The sequence below is a fragment of the Choloepus didactylus genome, chromosome 4 (genome assembly GCF_015220235.1).
Source record: "Choloepus didactylus isolate mChoDid1 chromosome 4, mChoDid1.pri, whole genome shotgun sequence".
In the NCBI taxonomy this organism is placed as follows: domain Eukaryota; kingdom Metazoa; phylum Chordata; class Mammalia; order Pilosa; family Megalonychidae; genus Choloepus; species Choloepus didactylus.
This window is the reverse complement of record NC_051310.1, coordinates 99,665,745-99,682,693: the sequence shown is the minus strand read 5'-3', so window position 1 is coordinate 99,682,693 and position 16,949 is coordinate 99,665,745. Positions and strand designations below refer to the sequence as shown.

General features: G+C 53.6%; 1 protein-coding gene across 3 annotated transcripts in view; it reads right to left on the bottom strand.

Moving 5' to 3' along the window:
• The window catches only part of ADAMTS7 (ADAM metallopeptidase with thrombospondin type 1 motif 7), a 47,059-nt gene extending 30,426 nt beyond the window's left edge, over positions 1-16,633 (bottom strand). For all 3 annotated transcript variants that reach the window (XR_005216394.1, XM_037833267.1, XM_037833268.1), the window contains exons 1-5: positions 16,311-16,633; positions 8,231-8,586; positions 6,097-6,262; positions 5,306-5,505; positions 82-165 (exon numbers count right to left, since the gene is read on the bottom strand). Coding sequence is in view for 2 of the 3 variants with exons in the window: in XM_037833267.1 (XP_037689195.1) it covers positions 82-165; positions 5,306-5,505; positions 6,097-6,262; positions 8,231-8,586; positions 16,311-16,410 (906 nt within the window). In the remaining variant the exon portion in view is untranslated. The remainder of the gene's footprint in view (positions 1-81; positions 166-5,305; positions 5,506-6,096; positions 6,263-8,230; positions 8,587-16,310) is intronic.
• Between the last annotated feature and the right edge of the window lie 316 nt (positions 16,634-16,949).

Sequence of the window (16,949 nt, the reverse complement as noted above, 5' to 3'; positions counted from 1 at the left end):
GCTCAAGCAGCAGGGCAGGAAGGCTCTGACAGCTGATGCCCACCCCCCAGGGAGACAGTATGGGGTTACATGACCTCTCACCTCCTCATCTTCAAGCAGAATTAGGCGCACAATGGTGATGTGGATGGGGTTCCCGATGCTGGGGTCATGAAACAGGCCAGCCACCTGCCAAGAGATGAGGCGTCAGGCCTCCATCCTGGATATCGGATAAGGTGAGCCGAAGCCCATGCCCACCCCTGCTGGAGTGGGGGGTTGGGGTAGTGGTGACGCACACCCATGGGCATGCAGGAATGCTCCCACAGGTGCCCACAGGCTGTGCACACAGGACCGTCAACGCACATGACTGTGTTGACTTCTGCACACACACTTCCCAACTTAGCAACGGCAGAATCCCGGAAGGACCAAAAGGCCTCCCAGGCCTGCAGCCTGTCCTTGGCACCAGTTTGGCACCTGCTTCTCTGTACCAACCCCTATCCCCACCCAGTCCAGCCAGTGCCAGTTCTGACCTCCAAATGCTGGTTTCTTGACCCAACTCGGGGCCCTAGCTCTGCCTGCAGCCCTGCAGCCCTGCAGCCCCTTCCTGCCCGGGGATGCCAAGACTAGCATCACAGGGGTAAGCCCTGTGATGAGACACGGCTCAGGAAGCTTCCCCACCACTCAGGTCTCCCGGCTTCCTGGGGGCTCTGGCACCTGGACCACAAAGCCTCAGGGCCAAGGGAACAGGTATGTATGTCTGTCAGAGGCCCCCGTGACTACAGGGGAACTCCCCACTGAGGGAAGGCCACCCTGAAGATGGAACGTGGGCCAAGGGGCAGGAAAATGAGCAGGGAAAGCTACGGGCTCTTTTAAAGCTCCCTCAGAACAAGGAAGAGGCAGCCCACAACTGGGACTGGTGTCAGGTTCCCAGTGGGCAGAGATGGCAGAGAGTGTGAGTTGACTCCTAGCAATTCCATCAAGAAAAATAATATTCAAATGGGAATGGACAGGGCAGTATTAGGAGGGCACAAAAAGTCCTGAAAAGGAGATAAATTACTTTCAGAATCCAGGGTCAGAAATGGTGACGATAAAGAGTGACACAATGAGCCACCGTCTATCTCCATCACAAGCTAGAAGCCTGGGAGCCCCTTTGCCACCTTCCCCCTACATCCGACCAATGTCACCTCCTACATTTTGCCCGAATCTTCTTTCCATCTCCACTGCCCAGTCCAAGCCTCCACCATCTCTGGTCTAGCCAGCTGACAAGGCCTCCTAACAAGTCTCCTAACAAACTCTGTGGCCCCTCCAGGTCACCTGCAGCCTAGCAGCTGGAGCCACCTGTCTTTGAAATGCAAACCCAATCACACCTGCCCTAGTTTAAAGCAATTAAGTGGCTCTTCACTGTCGACAGGGTAAGGATAACTGTCACCAACCTGGCCCAAGGGCCTGCATGGTCTGGTCCCTGCCCACCTCTCTGGCCTCACCTCCCCCCTGGCTCCAGCCACTCTGGCTTTCTCTCAGAATCCCACAAATCCTAGAATCCCTTTGCAGATGCTATTCCCTCAGCCTGGAACATTTTCCCTCCCCTCTTTCCCAAGTCATCTTCTACCCTCTCCTGCTCTCAATCCCCCATCATTTCCTCTGGGGAGCCTTTATTCAACCCATAGTTCCAAAGCATTATGAACTTGTCCTTCCTAGCACCTACCTCCATCGCACCTTTACATCCAGCAGGGTGGTCATTTGATTAACATCTGTCTTCCCCACCAGAATGTGAGCTCCGGGAAGGCCGGGACCATATCTGTCAGGGCTCCCTCTTATAACCCCAGTGCTCAGTCTACTTCTAGGCACACGATGTGCACGCAAGACATATTTGTTGAATGAATAAATCAGTCTTGGACAGTGTGTTAAATATTTCCAATGCATTATCCCATTTAAAATAAACAGTAGAGAATGAAAAAAGTACCCTGGAGAAAGTCAGATTCAAAGAACAAGTCTCCTAGACCTCAGAAAGGTGAACTTGGCATCAGCTCCCAGCAAAGCCACAGCAGAAGTCGAGAAGCCCCCAAGGGTCTGCTAAGACCTGACCCAGCAATCAACACCCCCCTCCCATATCCCGAGTTAGGGCTGGGGACAGTTTAGGGCCACCACAACACTTCTCACTGTCTTCCAGGAAGTATGGGGGCAAAATAGGTGCTAGGAGACCCCAGAGGGAGACGTTGTCATAACTGGCTGATTAACTAAACCAAGGAGTATTTGTTAATGGCCTGAGGTCAGCGTGGGGCATTTCAGCTGGATATAAGACACCCAGGGAAGTTGAGCTCTGCTCTGGTGCAGGCTTGGAGAGCAAGCCAGGAGGGACAGCAGTTTGTGAAAGTAAGATCTGGGGACTCTAGGTGACCACCAGCTGATAATATGACAAGAACCACTTTAAAAAGGACTCAGAGAGCATAAGTGGAATTGAAGGTTAAAAATGGAGTCCTGACATGCTGGGGTAGACCCACCTGCGCTCCAGGACACAGATCTGGGTCTGGCACAAAGAGGACACTGATAAATTGGGTCCTGTTAGAGACCCAGTGAGAGGCTGTCCTGAGGTGGTTGTGGAGCTGAGGGTCAGATGTTACAGCAGCCACGAGAGCAGCAGCTAACAGCGATGGAGCCTGACTCGTGCAGCCCTGTGCTGGGAGCGTTACATCCCGTTTAATTCTTACTTCTGAGATAGACACCAGCATCCCATTTTACAAAGGAAGTAACTAAGGTTTAGTGCGAGGGTGGAGCTGGGGTCACAACCCCAGGTTTGTCTCCTTCAAAGCCCTTGCTCTTTCTTCTTAAATTTGGAAAATGCTGCCTGCCAACTCTCTTAGTAATTTTCAATGCACATTTTAAAGGCTCTGAGAAATCCAGCAGTAAGAAGTCTGTTTTACTTTGTTTAATCCTGTGTTGCCAGGCTTATTCAACAATAGCATCCTTTCCACAGAACATTTATTAGTATCCCTTGGAACAAGTACTCCCTAGACTATTCTTTGGGAAATGCTACAATGATACTGAGTTTTCTGAGGGTGAGATCTTCTTACATGTCCATCCTCTTATCCCTGGCACAGAGCTGTTACTCAGCAAATCAGGGTTAAATGAACAAACATCTGCTCCAGGGGGAAAGGGGATAGGTTCTCTCTATCCTCACCACACTGGTCCCCCATCCTTCCAGCCCTCTCTAGCCACCACAGTCCACCCAGCTGTCCCTCCCTGGGGTGGGCTGAGGGGCACAGGGGATGGAGTGGGACTCTGAAGGCAGACAGACCTGGGCTCCTGTCTCAGCTCTGCTGTTTACTAGCTGTGTGACCTTGACCAAGTCCCTTGACCTTTCTGAAATTTTGTTCTCTCACCTATAAAATGGGGGTGAGGATTAGAGGAGCTGCTGGGTGTGAACATCGGATAAGCCGTAGGTATCCCTAAGGCTCCAGCCCTGAACCCACCAGGGCCCCACGGGTCAGCCCTTCTCAGAGGCTGGCAGCATGGCATCCGGTGCTCCTGATGTCCCCTGCAGCCCCCACTGTAGTGGCTCTGTTGGGCTCAGAGGTGCCCGTGCTCTGTCCTGACCAATTCTGGGATTTGTCAGCTCAGGAAAGCCTGATATTGTCAAGGACAGGTGAATATGAAAGCTAGGCTCTCCCCTCTCCCATGGGGTCCTGTGAGCTTGGGATGGTGGAGGCAAGGAGGGTCAGGCCCTGGAAAAGAATGTCCAACCCTTGTAATCCAGGGAATGGCCTAGGGGAGCCTGCAGGGCTGGGTAGGTCTTACTTTGCCCAGTACCTGGCCCAAAAGGTGAGATGAAATGAACTCAGTTAACCATCAGTGGCTCCAGCCAAGTTCCTGGACCTCTTTCAGGCTGAGCCCCTGAGTGGTGAGAACGGAAAGGCTAGGACCTCAGGGTTGGAACTTGGCCTTGCAGCACCACCCCAAGTCCAGGGGCCAGATCCTGATGTCCAGCCCCCAGGCCCCCAGGAACCCTGGCCTTTAGGATTTCCCCTCTCTGGGCAGACAAGGCTGAACAGAAAGGCCCATACTAGGCCTTTAAAGCCTCAAATGCTGGGCAGAGAGCTGTGGCTTTAATTCCATAAGGAGCAGGGAGCCAATGAGGGTGGCAGAGTCAATCAAGGCAGAACTGGCCCAGAGCTGAGCTTACAGATGAAGACTGAAGCGGTGGGGATGTGGTGGCCAGAAGCAGGGAGAACAGCCATGTATGGGGTGCCCCCTTCTTGTCTCGGAGCCCCAGGCTTCCCAGCTGGCAAATGGCACTAGATGATCTCAGGGCTGTAGGAGGTGAGGGGCTGGCACAAGGGAAGCAGTAGCATTTGATACTGGCCCCTGGCTCCCCTTAGACATCTTCCAGCTGCAGAGCACATGCCTCTTGCCCTTGCCCCGGCAACCCAGCCCAGGACACAAACAGGCTTGTGTAGTGGCCTCCCCACTTGATGGCCTGCTGAGAATGCCAGGGCAGAGTCTTTCCTCCCCGACACTGCAGGAAGCAGCTGGGCTGCCTGAGGTCTCCCATCTGTACACCCAGCGCCAGGTGATGGCAGGGAGGGAGTGGCTGGCATGGCAGTCAGCTCCAGAAACCCACGGCTCCAATCAGCCAGAGTCCCCGAGTGGGCCTGAGGAGACCCGGGATCCCACCCAATTCTGCCCTGCATCACTGTGGGACCTGAGAAAGTCACACACCCTCTCAGGGTCCAGTAATCTAAGCTGTCATGTGGGATCAGGGAGCAGTTTGCCAGACCTGTAAGGCACAATTGTCATCCCCAGTTCACAGATGAGCAAAGTGAGGCTCAGGCCAAGGGGCAGGTCCCCAGCTAGCAGGCCGCAGAACTGAACAGATCCTTATAAATCCTTCTTACTCTAATGTGTGCTAATGTCTCAAGCAGGGGCTGGTGCGGTGGGGCATTTCTGTGTCCCCAGCACTCAGCGCAGGTCCTGGCACAAAAGAGGGAGGTGTCTGTTCACAGGGGTGTGGCTAAACCGAGCAGTCTGCGAGCTCCCTCAGGGCAGGCCCAGGCTGCCTCGGTCTCCCCCTCCCCCAGCTCTAGTCCTGGCAGAGGGTAGAAGCTGCCTGCCGAACGCCTCCTGAGCCAGTGGATGGTGTGAAGCCCCATGGTGTCCCCACAGCAGCCCCGAAGGTCCCACCGTCACTCAGGCTCTCTCTAGTGACTCCTGCCAGGCCCCCACCCCTTCCTGGACCCAGGAGTTTGGACACCCTTCTCCCTGCTTGGCGTCCAGCCAGCCGGCCTTCCTGCCTGTCCCCGCCACCCTCTGCCCACCCCCTGCAGCCCCTCACCATGTTCATGATGGTCAGCACGTAGTTCTCGACATGTGGCTGCCCGTGGTACTCCACCATCTTGGTGTCAGCGACCACCAGGGTCTCCACCCACTTCTCCTTGCTGACAGACCGCTGGTGTAGACGCCTGGGCCGCTGCCGTGGCCACCACTGCTGCCGCTGCTCCCAGTGCTCCCGCCGCAGCTCCAACTCTGGGGACTCTGTGGGCCACAGATGGGGAGGGGGGAGCTGCCAAAGGGACTGGCCCAAGACGCGTGTCTCAAGGGCCTCTCCTTGAGCCTCTCTGAGACAGCAAAGCAGTGCTGAGGTTGGTGTGCCAGCCAAAGCCCCCATATCCTAGCTGCTTAGTGGGCAGCTGCTTACCTGGCCTGGCTGGCACTAAAGCTACTCTGCAGAAGAGGTGCTGGGTACCATGCTCTAGGTCCCACCCGTAGGGTCAGCTATTCCAGGGTGGGAGTGGGTGGGGAGGGGAGGAAGGTTCCTAGCTAGTTGTCCTGCTAGGGCTGGACAAAGCCCGGCTTTGCCTGCATGCTAGAGGAAGAGTGGTTGGCAGAGCTGGGGGTGACCAGGCAGTACGCAGAGAAAGAGCAGGAGGAGACCAAGATAGGGGAAGTGGGGGAGGTGGAAGCGAGGGTAGACAGGCCCAGGCAGAGGCTGCAGGCCTGTAGCACATCTGGAAGGTACAGGCTGGGATGATGCATCTATTTCTTTGTGGGAATGTTGAGGGGGACTTCCAGAAGGTGCCCTCTTGGCCCATCCCCTACTTTGAAGCTGGCAACAGCGAGACATACCTTGTACCCCACAGGTGCCCAGAGCCCTGGAGGCGCCCTGCTCTGCCTGCCTCTCTGGAACTTGGCGCTTGTATACCATGTGGGGCTGGGCCCGGCCAGGCTGGGCTGGGGCACCATCCAGAGGCTCAATGAAGTAGTCCTCATTGGAGAGCTGGAACACACCTTTCTGGAAGCAGCACCAGGGTCACACCAGGAGGCTTAGCACTCAGCTATCTCCCACCCATCCCAGAGGCCCTTCCTGCCTAGCCAAGCCCACACGGCTCCCACCACCTTTAGCAGACCTCTGACACACATGTTTCCTCCCACTGGGCCTTTACTCACTCTGTTTAGGAACCCCCAACCCTGCCCTCCCAGGCTGCAAAGTAAGAAGGGGTGTGTGCTCTCTTAGCCATCAGATGTTCCCAGGAGGACCCTCAGCTCAGATTGCTCAGGCAAAATCCACTGGCTGTGGCGGGACAGGGCAGCCCATCCTGTCCACGGGGTCTTTGGAAGTCCATCTGCCCAGCACACAGCTGCCCAGGGCTGCAGGGGATTTGAGGGCATAGTGACACAATGAGTTGGTGGGTGGGAGCTCTGATGGCCTGTAAAGATGTTGGCCACTTGGGACAGCTTTAAGAAATCAAAAACTCCAAGCCCCCACCCCAGCCTGTTTCTTGGATGAGTTCCTGGAGGTTTCTCCATTTTCTTGTCAGACACATTCTCATGCCTGCTTTCCTGCCACCCTCTTTGGCTCACTCCTTGCTCATACCATACATTCAGCAAACGCATGCTGAGCACCTACTAAAAACATCCTGCCACCTGGAATCTGGGTGGTCAGGGTTTGCCAAGCACCTACAAACCCCCTCCTCTCCTTTGGAGGGAGTGGTTATTCCCTGACTGGGGATGAGAGTACGGAGGCCCCAGAGACTAGGTGGGCCCAGGCGGGGAGGCCCAGCTCAGTGGGGGGCTTGCCACTCCTCCAGGTGTGGTGATTCGCCCCTTCCTCACCACACTGACTTTCTAGCTGTGTGAACTTGCACAAGTTAATCCCCATCTCTGTGCCTCGGTTTCTCATCTGTAAAATGGGAATAATGATAGCACCTACTGCATAGAGTGGTTGTGAGTACTAAGTGCTGATTAGAAAGCAACCTCCATGAACTCATCCAAGAAAAAGCTCTGGGGGCGGGGGAGTTGGACTTTTGACTCCTCAAAGCTGCCCCAAGTGGCCATCATCTCTATAGGACATCAGCAAACTGCCCATCTGCCTGCTGGGTCCCCTCAAAACCCCTGCAGCCCTGGGCAGCTGTGTGCTGGGCAGATGGGCTCCCAAAGACCCTGGGGCCTGCAGGGTGGGCTGCTCTGTTTCACCACAGCCCGTGGCTTTTGCCTGAGCAGTCTGAGCTGAAGGCCCTCCTGGGAACATCTGATGGCTAAGAGTGTATGCATTCCTTCTTACCTCACCCCCACCCCCATCCCACCCCCAAGCTGGGATGGGTTGGGGGCTCCTAAACAGAGAGAAGATAGGGGCCCTATCCTGCCTGGGGAGGGAGCTGCTGTAACTGGGCACTCAAGCAGAGGGAGGCATTTGGCAAGCCATTGCCGGCATCACAAGCAGTCCAGACATACCCCCAGAAGCCAGATCTCCTCTTCTGAAAACTCGGATGGGAACAGAGAGGGTCTGAGAGATGTAACTTTACCACTCCCTGGGGAATGGCTAAAGGCCATGAGGTGTATGTCTCAGAGAAGAGTAGCTTAAGGGGGTTCCCAGGGGAACATATCATAACTGATGCCCCAAATAAAGAGGGGCTCAGCTGCTTTCTCATTTCCTTAGTCTACCAGCAGTAGTTCTCAGTGGGGTCTCTGGACCTGCAGCATCAGCATTACCTAGGAAACTGCAAGAAATGCAAGTTTTCAGGTCCCACCCCAGACCTACCCTATCAGAACTCTGTTTTCACAGAGTTAAAACAGGTGATTTGACTCACGTTAAAGCTGGAGAACTGCTGGCCCAGAGAACAAGGCCTGCGCTGCCACTCCCATTGTAAGGGAGTCCAGGGAGGAAAGCAGTGACCAAAGCCACCAGACCAGTCCAAGGCGAGGCTGGCGGCAGACCCGCGTCCCGCCACCCCCACCACTCACGCGCGCCCCCGGCACTCACCAGGCCGTCGCAGGCGCTGATGGCCGCCACGCCGCCCTCGAGCTCCGGGTCCTGCACCTCGCCGAGCAGGTGGCAGGCGGGGCCACAGGCACTTATGTGCGCGCGGCTCAGGCCGCCGCGCCGCCGCGTCTCGCACACAAAGCCCGGGGCCAGCAGGTGCGGGTTGACGGTCAGGTTGAAGCGCAGCTCGCGCCCCAGGTACTGTAGCTCGTAGAAGGCGGGTGTATCCCGCCGAGCGGACACGTCCCGTTTGCGCAGCGCGCGCGGCCACAGCTCGTAGGACAGGAAGGAGCCGCCAGCGTCCACGCGCACGGGGTGCACGATGTCCAGCGCTGCCCGGCCCTCGGATGCAGTCCCTGTGGGGAGAAAACACACACATACACACGGCACCTGGGCCCGGGGCGGACACGGTGCCCTGACCGGTCGCCAGGGACCACGGAGGAGTGGCCAAGGGAAGGCAGCCTGGTCAGAGTGCCTGGGTTTGAATCCTCGCTGTGCTGCCTGTTCTGCTATTTTGCCTCTCTGTGCCTCTAATTCTCCATCTGGATTATTGCAATAACCTCTGCTTCCACTGTTGCCCAACACAGCAGTCAGGGGGATTCCTTCAGATCACAACTGTCCTCTGCTCAAAATCCTGCAGTGGCTCCCATTTCACTCAGAGCAAAAGACCAAGTTCTTGGCAATGACCTTTGAGGCCCTATGCAAGGTTGCCTTTCCAGTCTCATCTCCAGTGACTCCTCCCTGGTTCCCCCTACTCCTTGATGATCCTCAGAGCAGGCCCGACATTCTCCAGCCTCAAGGATTTTGCACTGCTATTCCCTCTGCCTGGAACACACCTCCCCTCGGATATCCACACGGCTAAACCCTCACCTCCTTCAAGTCCTCACTCAAATGTCTACTTCTCAGAGAGGCCTCCCTGATCTCTTTATTTTAAAGTTGCAACTCCCTGGCTCTCCCTATACCCCTTCCCTACTTTATTTTTCTCCATAGCACTTCTGACATACTGATATTTACATGTTTATTTTTTCTACTTGTCTATTTTTCCCCTGCCCCCACAACATATGCTTGTGGAGAGCAAAAATCTTCAAATCTTTGCATTTTCATGATTGTGTTAGAAGAGTACCTAGAACCTAGTAGTTTCTCGATAACTATCTGTTAAACGAATCTGTAGAATGAAGCCAATAATGGAATGCACACTCTTGGGGCTGTTGTGAGGATTAAATGACCTGAGCCAATTCCCATATAGGAGTGCCTAGCCCACTAGAGGAACATGATGGAAATTATGATTATTAGGGCTATTATTAGGCTAATAGATTAATAGGTCTATTATTATTGTGCTTCAGGTGACTGAGGGCTCTGCACATGTCTCCAGGCCTCCTGGAATGGGGAGACAGAGAACCACCCAGGTGGGGTTCCTTGCCCCCTTGTCACCACCACTTCAATGGAGCAGCTCTGATTTTTTTCTTTACCTGCAAAAGTTCAATTGAAGAAAGGGTCCAGGGCTGGAAAAAAATTTGCAGACCTTTGCTCAGGCCCTGGCAGTTTGCAAAACCCTCTTCCTGTCACTCTCCTCTAGGATTTCTCAGTAAGGCTGGGATTCTTGACCTTTTTCTGCCATGGACCCCCTTCTCAGAATAAAGTTTTTAAATACACAAAATAAAATACGTGGGAGTACCAAGAAAACTAATTATATTGGAATGCAGTTATCAAAAAATATTTTAGAAAGTGGTGTGTATGCAGAAATGTTGGACTTTCCCACCTGGGTTATTTCTGATATTCTCACAAACATTGAGGACTAACAATTCAGTAGGCTGAGCCCTCGACCTCGGGGCTGGCCCTTTTGAAGCCTGTTACTGCAAAGGAGAGGCTAAGCCTACTTATAATTGTGCCTAAGAGTCTCCCCCAGAAAACCTCTTTGTTGCTCAGATGTGCCCCCCCCCAAGCCCACTCAGCTGGTAAACTCACTGGTCTGCCCCCTACTTGGGACATGACTCCCAGGAGTGTAAATCTCCCTGGCAACATGGGACATGACTCCCAGGGATGAATCTGGACCTGGCATCGTGGGATTGAGAAAATCTTCTTGACCAAAAGGGGGAAGAGAGATGAAACAAAAGTACCAGTGGCTGAGAGATTTCAAATGGAGTAAAGAGGTCACCCTGGAGGGCATTCTTATGCACTATATAGATATCCTTTTTAAATTTTTAGTGTGTTAGAATAGCTAGAAGGAAATACCTGAAACTATGGAAATGCAACCCAATAGCCTTGATTCTTGAAGATGATTGCATAACCACGTAGCTTACATGGTATGACTGTGTCACTGTGAAAACCTTGTGGATCACACTCCCTTTATCCAGTGTATGGACAGATGTATAGAAAAATGGGGACAAAAAATAAATCAAAAATAGAGTGGGATAAGGAGATGGAATGCTTTGGGTGTTCTTTTTTACTTTTATTTTTATTCTTAATGGAGTATAGAAAATGTTCAAAAATTGATTGGCATGATAAATGCACAAATATATAATAGTACTGTGAAAAAAAGTGGTGTGTAGAATTATGAACTCCTTTATTAATGCATTCAAGATCTAATGGCAAATTTAACACCTACCATAATTGTGAAATAATGATGAGTGTAAACTTTATATTTTGAGATAACTGCAACAACTGCAATGTGATACAAAAACATTTGTGTGTGTGTGTGTGTTTTTTTTTTTTTTTTTTTTCTTTTTTTCCTGTTGGTGATCAAGTCACAGGTGCTGCTAATACTACTGGGGTTTGATGCTAAAATTCATAATTGAAGAGAATGCTAACTTAAACCTAGAGATTAAGAGAACCAAAGATGTAATGTTTTCCCAGGCAAGTTCACAGGCCCCCTGAATTCTACCCACAGTGCTTAGGTCAGGGACCCCAGGGAAGACACCTCCTATGTGAGAAAGCAAAAGGAGTCTCAGAAAGGTGGAGAGACTAGCCTAGAGCCACACAGTGAGAGTGGCAGAGCTGAGACTGGGACCCTAGTCTCCCAAATGGCTCCAGTCTCTTCAATAATATTGTTCTACATTCTCAGCAGTCGGTCCCTCTCTGGGCCTATTTATTTCTTTATTGCTAACATAAAGGAATTGGACTAGATCAAGATTCTCAAATTTCTTTGACCACCACGCCTGGTCTTTAAAAGAAATCTCACGTGGACACATAAACACATTGGAGCAGCACTGCTATGGGTGAAGAACCCTGGGCCCCCACGTTTGTCCTTCCTTCTCCCTCTGCAGTTCCCAGGCTCTGAGGAGCACGATTAGGAAACTGGCAGATATGAGGCTTCTCCCAGCCCCAGGTCCTGCCCAAATGACTGGGTTTATGACTGGCTCCTGGGAGCCTGGCAGCTCAAGGCAGTAATCCCTTCAGCCCACATGAGAGCCTGGGGTCCCTGTAGATTTCCCACCAGGCTCCGTCTGTAAAGGAAGCTGAGCCCCAGCCTGTGGCTCAACCCTGGTCAAGCTGCAGAAACCCAGCCCTCCCTCCAGCCTGTCTCCTGTCAAACCGCATGTAGGGGGCCCTGCACACGCCAGTGGTGCACTTCCCGCTGAGGACAGCCCCACAGCCTGCCACTGCCCCAGCGGGCCGGCCATCAGAGATGTTCAAAAGCGTTTCCAACAACCCGCTGTGAGTCAGGGGGCAGGGGGGGCTGGATGACTCGCTGTGTGCCTTCAGGCAAATCTTTCCTGTCTCTGAGCTTCAGGAGGGCACTAGCGTCAGGGTGTATCAGACATCCCAGATAAGATTCATGGAGATATTTTTTAAAAACAAATTTCCAAGCCCCATCCCAAACCCACTGAATCAGCATCTCCAGGAAATGGCACTGGGAAGCTGTGTTTTTTAACCAGAGCCTCAGGGGACTGTGGTCATCAGGGAAGTTAGGAAATTCCTTACTGGGAGTGGACCTGGTTAAAGTACCTAGAGAACTTTAAAAAACCACACATGCCCAGGAGCTAGCCCTATGGAATTCTGATTCCATAGATCCAGGTATTTGTGGCCCCAGAATCTGTATTTTCTGCATTTTTCTAAACCTTCCCAGGGATTCTAATGTAGCCATTTTCAGGGGCTGGCATTTGGAAGCCACTGGACTGGATAATTTAAGGATATTTCTCTTGCTGTGACATCCTAATAAGGTCATTTGGGACTGCAACGCCACATCACAGCCTGTGGATTTGTTTTTAATTTGTCCGTTTGTTGATTTTTTTGGTTTCTTTGGCTGGCACAGATAATGAAAAATGTTTTTATCAGTTGCCAATGTTTAAAAATCAGGTGATCCTCCACAAAAAAATCAATTTTCGTCTTTTCTTGAAAAGTCTTAATACCCAACTATATCAGGCCTAAATTCCCACCTGGTGGAAGTCACTGGGGCTCAGCAACGACTGCCCTTCTTTAGAAAGGGCCGGTGCACTCCCATCTGCCCACTCCCTATTGTGTTCCCAGCGCTGTGGCTGAATGTAGGTTGCACCTTGGCATTGCCCTTGTGTTCTTTCACTTAGTAAAGAACTGAATCTCTAATAAAAATGGGAAGACAAAAGATAGACCAAAAGGCCCATGTTTCAAGAAAATACCATCTCACCACCAGTCATGTTTGTTCCTTTATGGTCTGCCTGGAAACCTGACCCTTGGCTACTAATTGAGAGGGAGTGTCCAGTACTCCAAAGACCAGGAAAACGTATAAGATACAATCCATGCCCTCAAAAGAGATCAGTTAGAGAAATGTGTGCAGGGCACCCACGACCCCCACCCCAGGCACAAAGCTCAAGGAATTCCAAGTTGGGGGAAGGGACACTCCACCAGATGGATTGGGATGAAGAGAAGATTCATCAAAGAGGTCACATTTGCGATGTCCCTTGACATATGAATACAAAACAAACTCAACCATGGAGACGAGGAGTGCATCTTGGTGGTAGACAGCATCTGAGCAAAGCCAGGAAAGTGGGAAAAAACTAGGAGCCAGGAGAACAGCAAGAAGATATGTGTGGCCCAAGGCATGTGTTTTGTGAAATCAGAGACAATGGAGTGACAAAATGATACACTGTGAAGAGTATAGATGCTGAAAGCAGAAAGACTGGGGTTCAGAGTTCAACTTGGCCACTTTGTTGTATGACCCGCCCAGTCACTTCATCTGGCCTCAGTTTCCCCATCTGCTTTGAGAATCCAGGTCAGAAAACATAAGGTACTGAAAATGATAGAGACAGAGAATATGACACGAGTTCCACTCGTAGCTTTGTTTTAAGTGAGTATTACCAGCCACTCCCAGGACATGGAAAATCATGCCCAAGTGAACTAAAAACGAGCTGAAGGTAGGGGGGCACTGATGCCAAGCAGCCCTGAAGTTCTCTATAGACAGGAGGAACAGGAGCCACATGGAACACTGCCATGTGACAGCAGAGTCCTTCAAACACGTGTGGTTTGGGGAAGTGGACACATATGTGTCCAGGGAACCTGATTCATAGGGCAGAAATGTCCCCAAGAGCTTGAAAAAATCATCCCTGGGGAGGCAGCCATGTCCCCAGTGATGTGCAGTCCTGTTGAGAATCACTGGTCTAGATGTTGGGCAAATATTGCAAGACAGAAACTACCACCACCTAGTGCCATCAAGGAGTAATTGCAGGTTCTACTCTCTAGAACGATATGTACCTGCATCAGACCTGAGCCTGCAGAGCTAAGCCTACAATGGATGGTAGCAGGCGTCATTCAGCTGAACTGCCAATTGTTCTCAGCCGAGTCTATTCCACCAGGCCAGGAGATCTATTCTAATTGGACTGAGCTTCTGACACACTGGGTGTTAAATATTTTGAATATCACCCCTGGGTGACAGAACTGTCACTCTGGAACTCCACCAGAGAAATGCCAACATGGTATTTATCCTCACCTCCCTATCAAGAACCTGAATTACAATCCAGCTCTTCAAATGACCATAGCTCATGCCGGGCAGGGGGGGTGGAGCACATGCCTAGGCCCCAGTCCTAGTTCCTGGGTTTGTCTGAGGTGGAGAAGAAGTCAGGATACACTTTCATAAAAGTGAGCTCAGGATGTGCCCTTTGGTCTCAAGAAAGGTAGCAGTCAGTGGGCAAGACCCAAGCCTAGATCCCGGGACAGCTGCAAAGAAAATAACACACAACTCAGCAGTCTCAGGGTGGAGGATCCTGAGTGAGAGCAGAATGGGGAGGGTCCCAGGCTACATTCTGATGGAGATAACAGGGACAGACACTGCACCCTGAAGAAGGGGGTGCCAGATGAGATTGAGGGATGCCTGTCTTGCTTCTACTTCCAAATAGCAGGCCCAAGGTGCAGGACTCACAAGGACTCTAATTCTACTGGGTCTGTCTGGCAGATTAACAAAATTAATAAAAATAATGGCACTCTGCTCTGTTCTCCAAGCAACTGACATTCAATATCCCATTTAATCCTGTCAATAACTATATGAGGCAGATTGTATCATTATCCCCACTTAATAAATGAGGGGCCCTGGAGGAGCGGGAGTTGGCCAAACTCATACATGGGCCTGATCTGTAGTGGAAGTAGAGAGGCCCCTGACCACAGGAGACCCTACTCCCACCTCTTCCACAACAGCCTGGGGGCCTGGACCCAAGTTCAGACTCAGGGGCAATTTCCTTGGGGAGCCACTTTCCTACCCCTCATTCCCACCATCTTGTTCATCTTCATCAGCCCCAGCTCTGTGCAGCATGAAAACAAGGCTTCAAGCTTGCAGCCCAGGAGTCTCACCCTAGCGGGTCACTCTCCTCTCTGAGTCTGTTTTCTCATCCATAAAAGGTCTTTTCCATCACCTATCTTACAGAATTGTTGTGGAGATGAAGAGAAATAAGTGTGGTAAGGGTGAGGCTGGCATATAGCAGGTGCTCATTAAATGTTTGCCCCCTTTGCACTCCCTCCACTTTGCTGCTAGACTTAACCCTCCTACAACCCCTACTTTCATCAGCCACTCCTCTCAATGGCTCCACAAACATTTAATGATTTAAACATTGTATGATTATAATGTCCCCTGTATTCTGGCCCATATTCTTTTCTAGCTCACAGACACACTCCTACTGGGGAGGCAGGTCTCCTCCATTCCCAGCTCACCGGCCTTACCCAGTCCCTGGGCTGATGCCCCCGAGGGGACATCATCCTTTCCAGCCTATCCAAAGTCCATCCATCCTTCCAGTTCTTCCAACCTCAGGTCCCCCCTCCTCCTCCTCCAAGCCTTCCCCACTGCCCAGCCTGCAGGGCTCTCCCCGCTATCGGGCAGCCCCGGTCAGATCCGGAGCTCCCAGAGCGCAAGGCCAGGGGCCTCCTACACCACCGGCTGCTAAATTCCCAGGCCGGCTGCCCGGGACGCTCTAGGAGCGCGGCGGCCTGGCCCGCGGAACAGGAATCTGGACAACGGCCAGAGGCTCGTCAGAGGCCGGGCGGACGGAGCGGGGAAAGTCAAGCCCAGGACAGGGGTGAAGGGGTGGCTGGGGAGAGAAGCTCCTACTCCCGGCCCCACTCACTGCGCCTTCACACTTGGGGGAGAGGGAGGCAGGAAGTGCAAGGGCCGCGCGAGCCCTGGCCCAGATGAGGTGGGCTAGGGCCGGGAGCGCGGCGGGGGACCCGCGTAACCTGCCACCCGGTGCCCGCGCCCGCAGCGTCCTGGCCTCCCCGCTTTCCAGATGAGGCACCCTGAGGATGAGGAGGGTAAGAAGCCGAATCCTTCTGTCAACCGCTCTCGGTCCAGCATCTCGACAAGAGATACTCGGGGAGAGCCGCGCGCATTACTGCCCCCGAGGTGGAGAAACTGAAGCTCAAAGAGCGGAAGGGACTTGGTTAAGACCACAGGCAGGGTCAGGAGCAGAGTCCGGGGGCTTGGAAGGCTCCCCGGCGGCACGATCTCTCTCCCCGACCCCACCCCTGTCCCTAATACTTGGGGAACGGGGGATCGAGGCGAGGAGGAACCCAGCGCGAGATCAGAAGGCGTGAGGTGGTGAGAAGGGGCTAAACTGAGGCCGGGGGAACCGGGAGAGGGGAGCGGTGGCAGGGCCGGGTCGGCCGGGGAGGGGCGGCCACCCACCTGGTGCGGGTGCCCGGACGCCGGGCGCCAGAGCGCAGAGGAGCAGGAGGAGGGGGCGCAGCAGCGGCGCGGGGCTGCCAGGGCTCCGGCCGCGGGGCATGGCCAGGGCCGGGCGACCCCACGAGCACACTCTTGTCCTTCCCGTCCGGTCGCTGCCCGATCCCGGGTCCGGCTCAGGACATGCCCAGCTCGCGTGCGGCTCCCGGCGTCGCGGTCCCGACTCCGGCCCGGCGGGCGGCTGCGCTCGGTCCGCGGGCAACAAAGGCTGTAGGGCCCGCCCCCTCGGCTGGCGGTGGAGGCAAAGAAAAGACAAGAGAACGCGAAGGAGAGAGAGAAAGAGAGGCAGAGAAGCGCGGCTGCCGGCCCCCGCCCCGCCCCTCGCGCTCCTTCCCCCGCCCCCGGCCCGGCCCTCTCTCCCCAGCCGGGCCTCGCCCCGCCCCGCCGACCCCGCGGGCCCTGCCGGCCGCCCACCGAGCGCAGGGCTGGGTCCCCGGCTGGGCGCCAACCGAGTTCCCACTCCGACGCCCCACTGCCCGCCGGGCCGAGAGCGCCCCCTGGTGGGGGAACCGGGCTGGGCCGTCCCGCCCTGGGCCCTCGGAGGCCCCCAAAGAATCTGGAATTTCTGGAATTTCTGCCTTG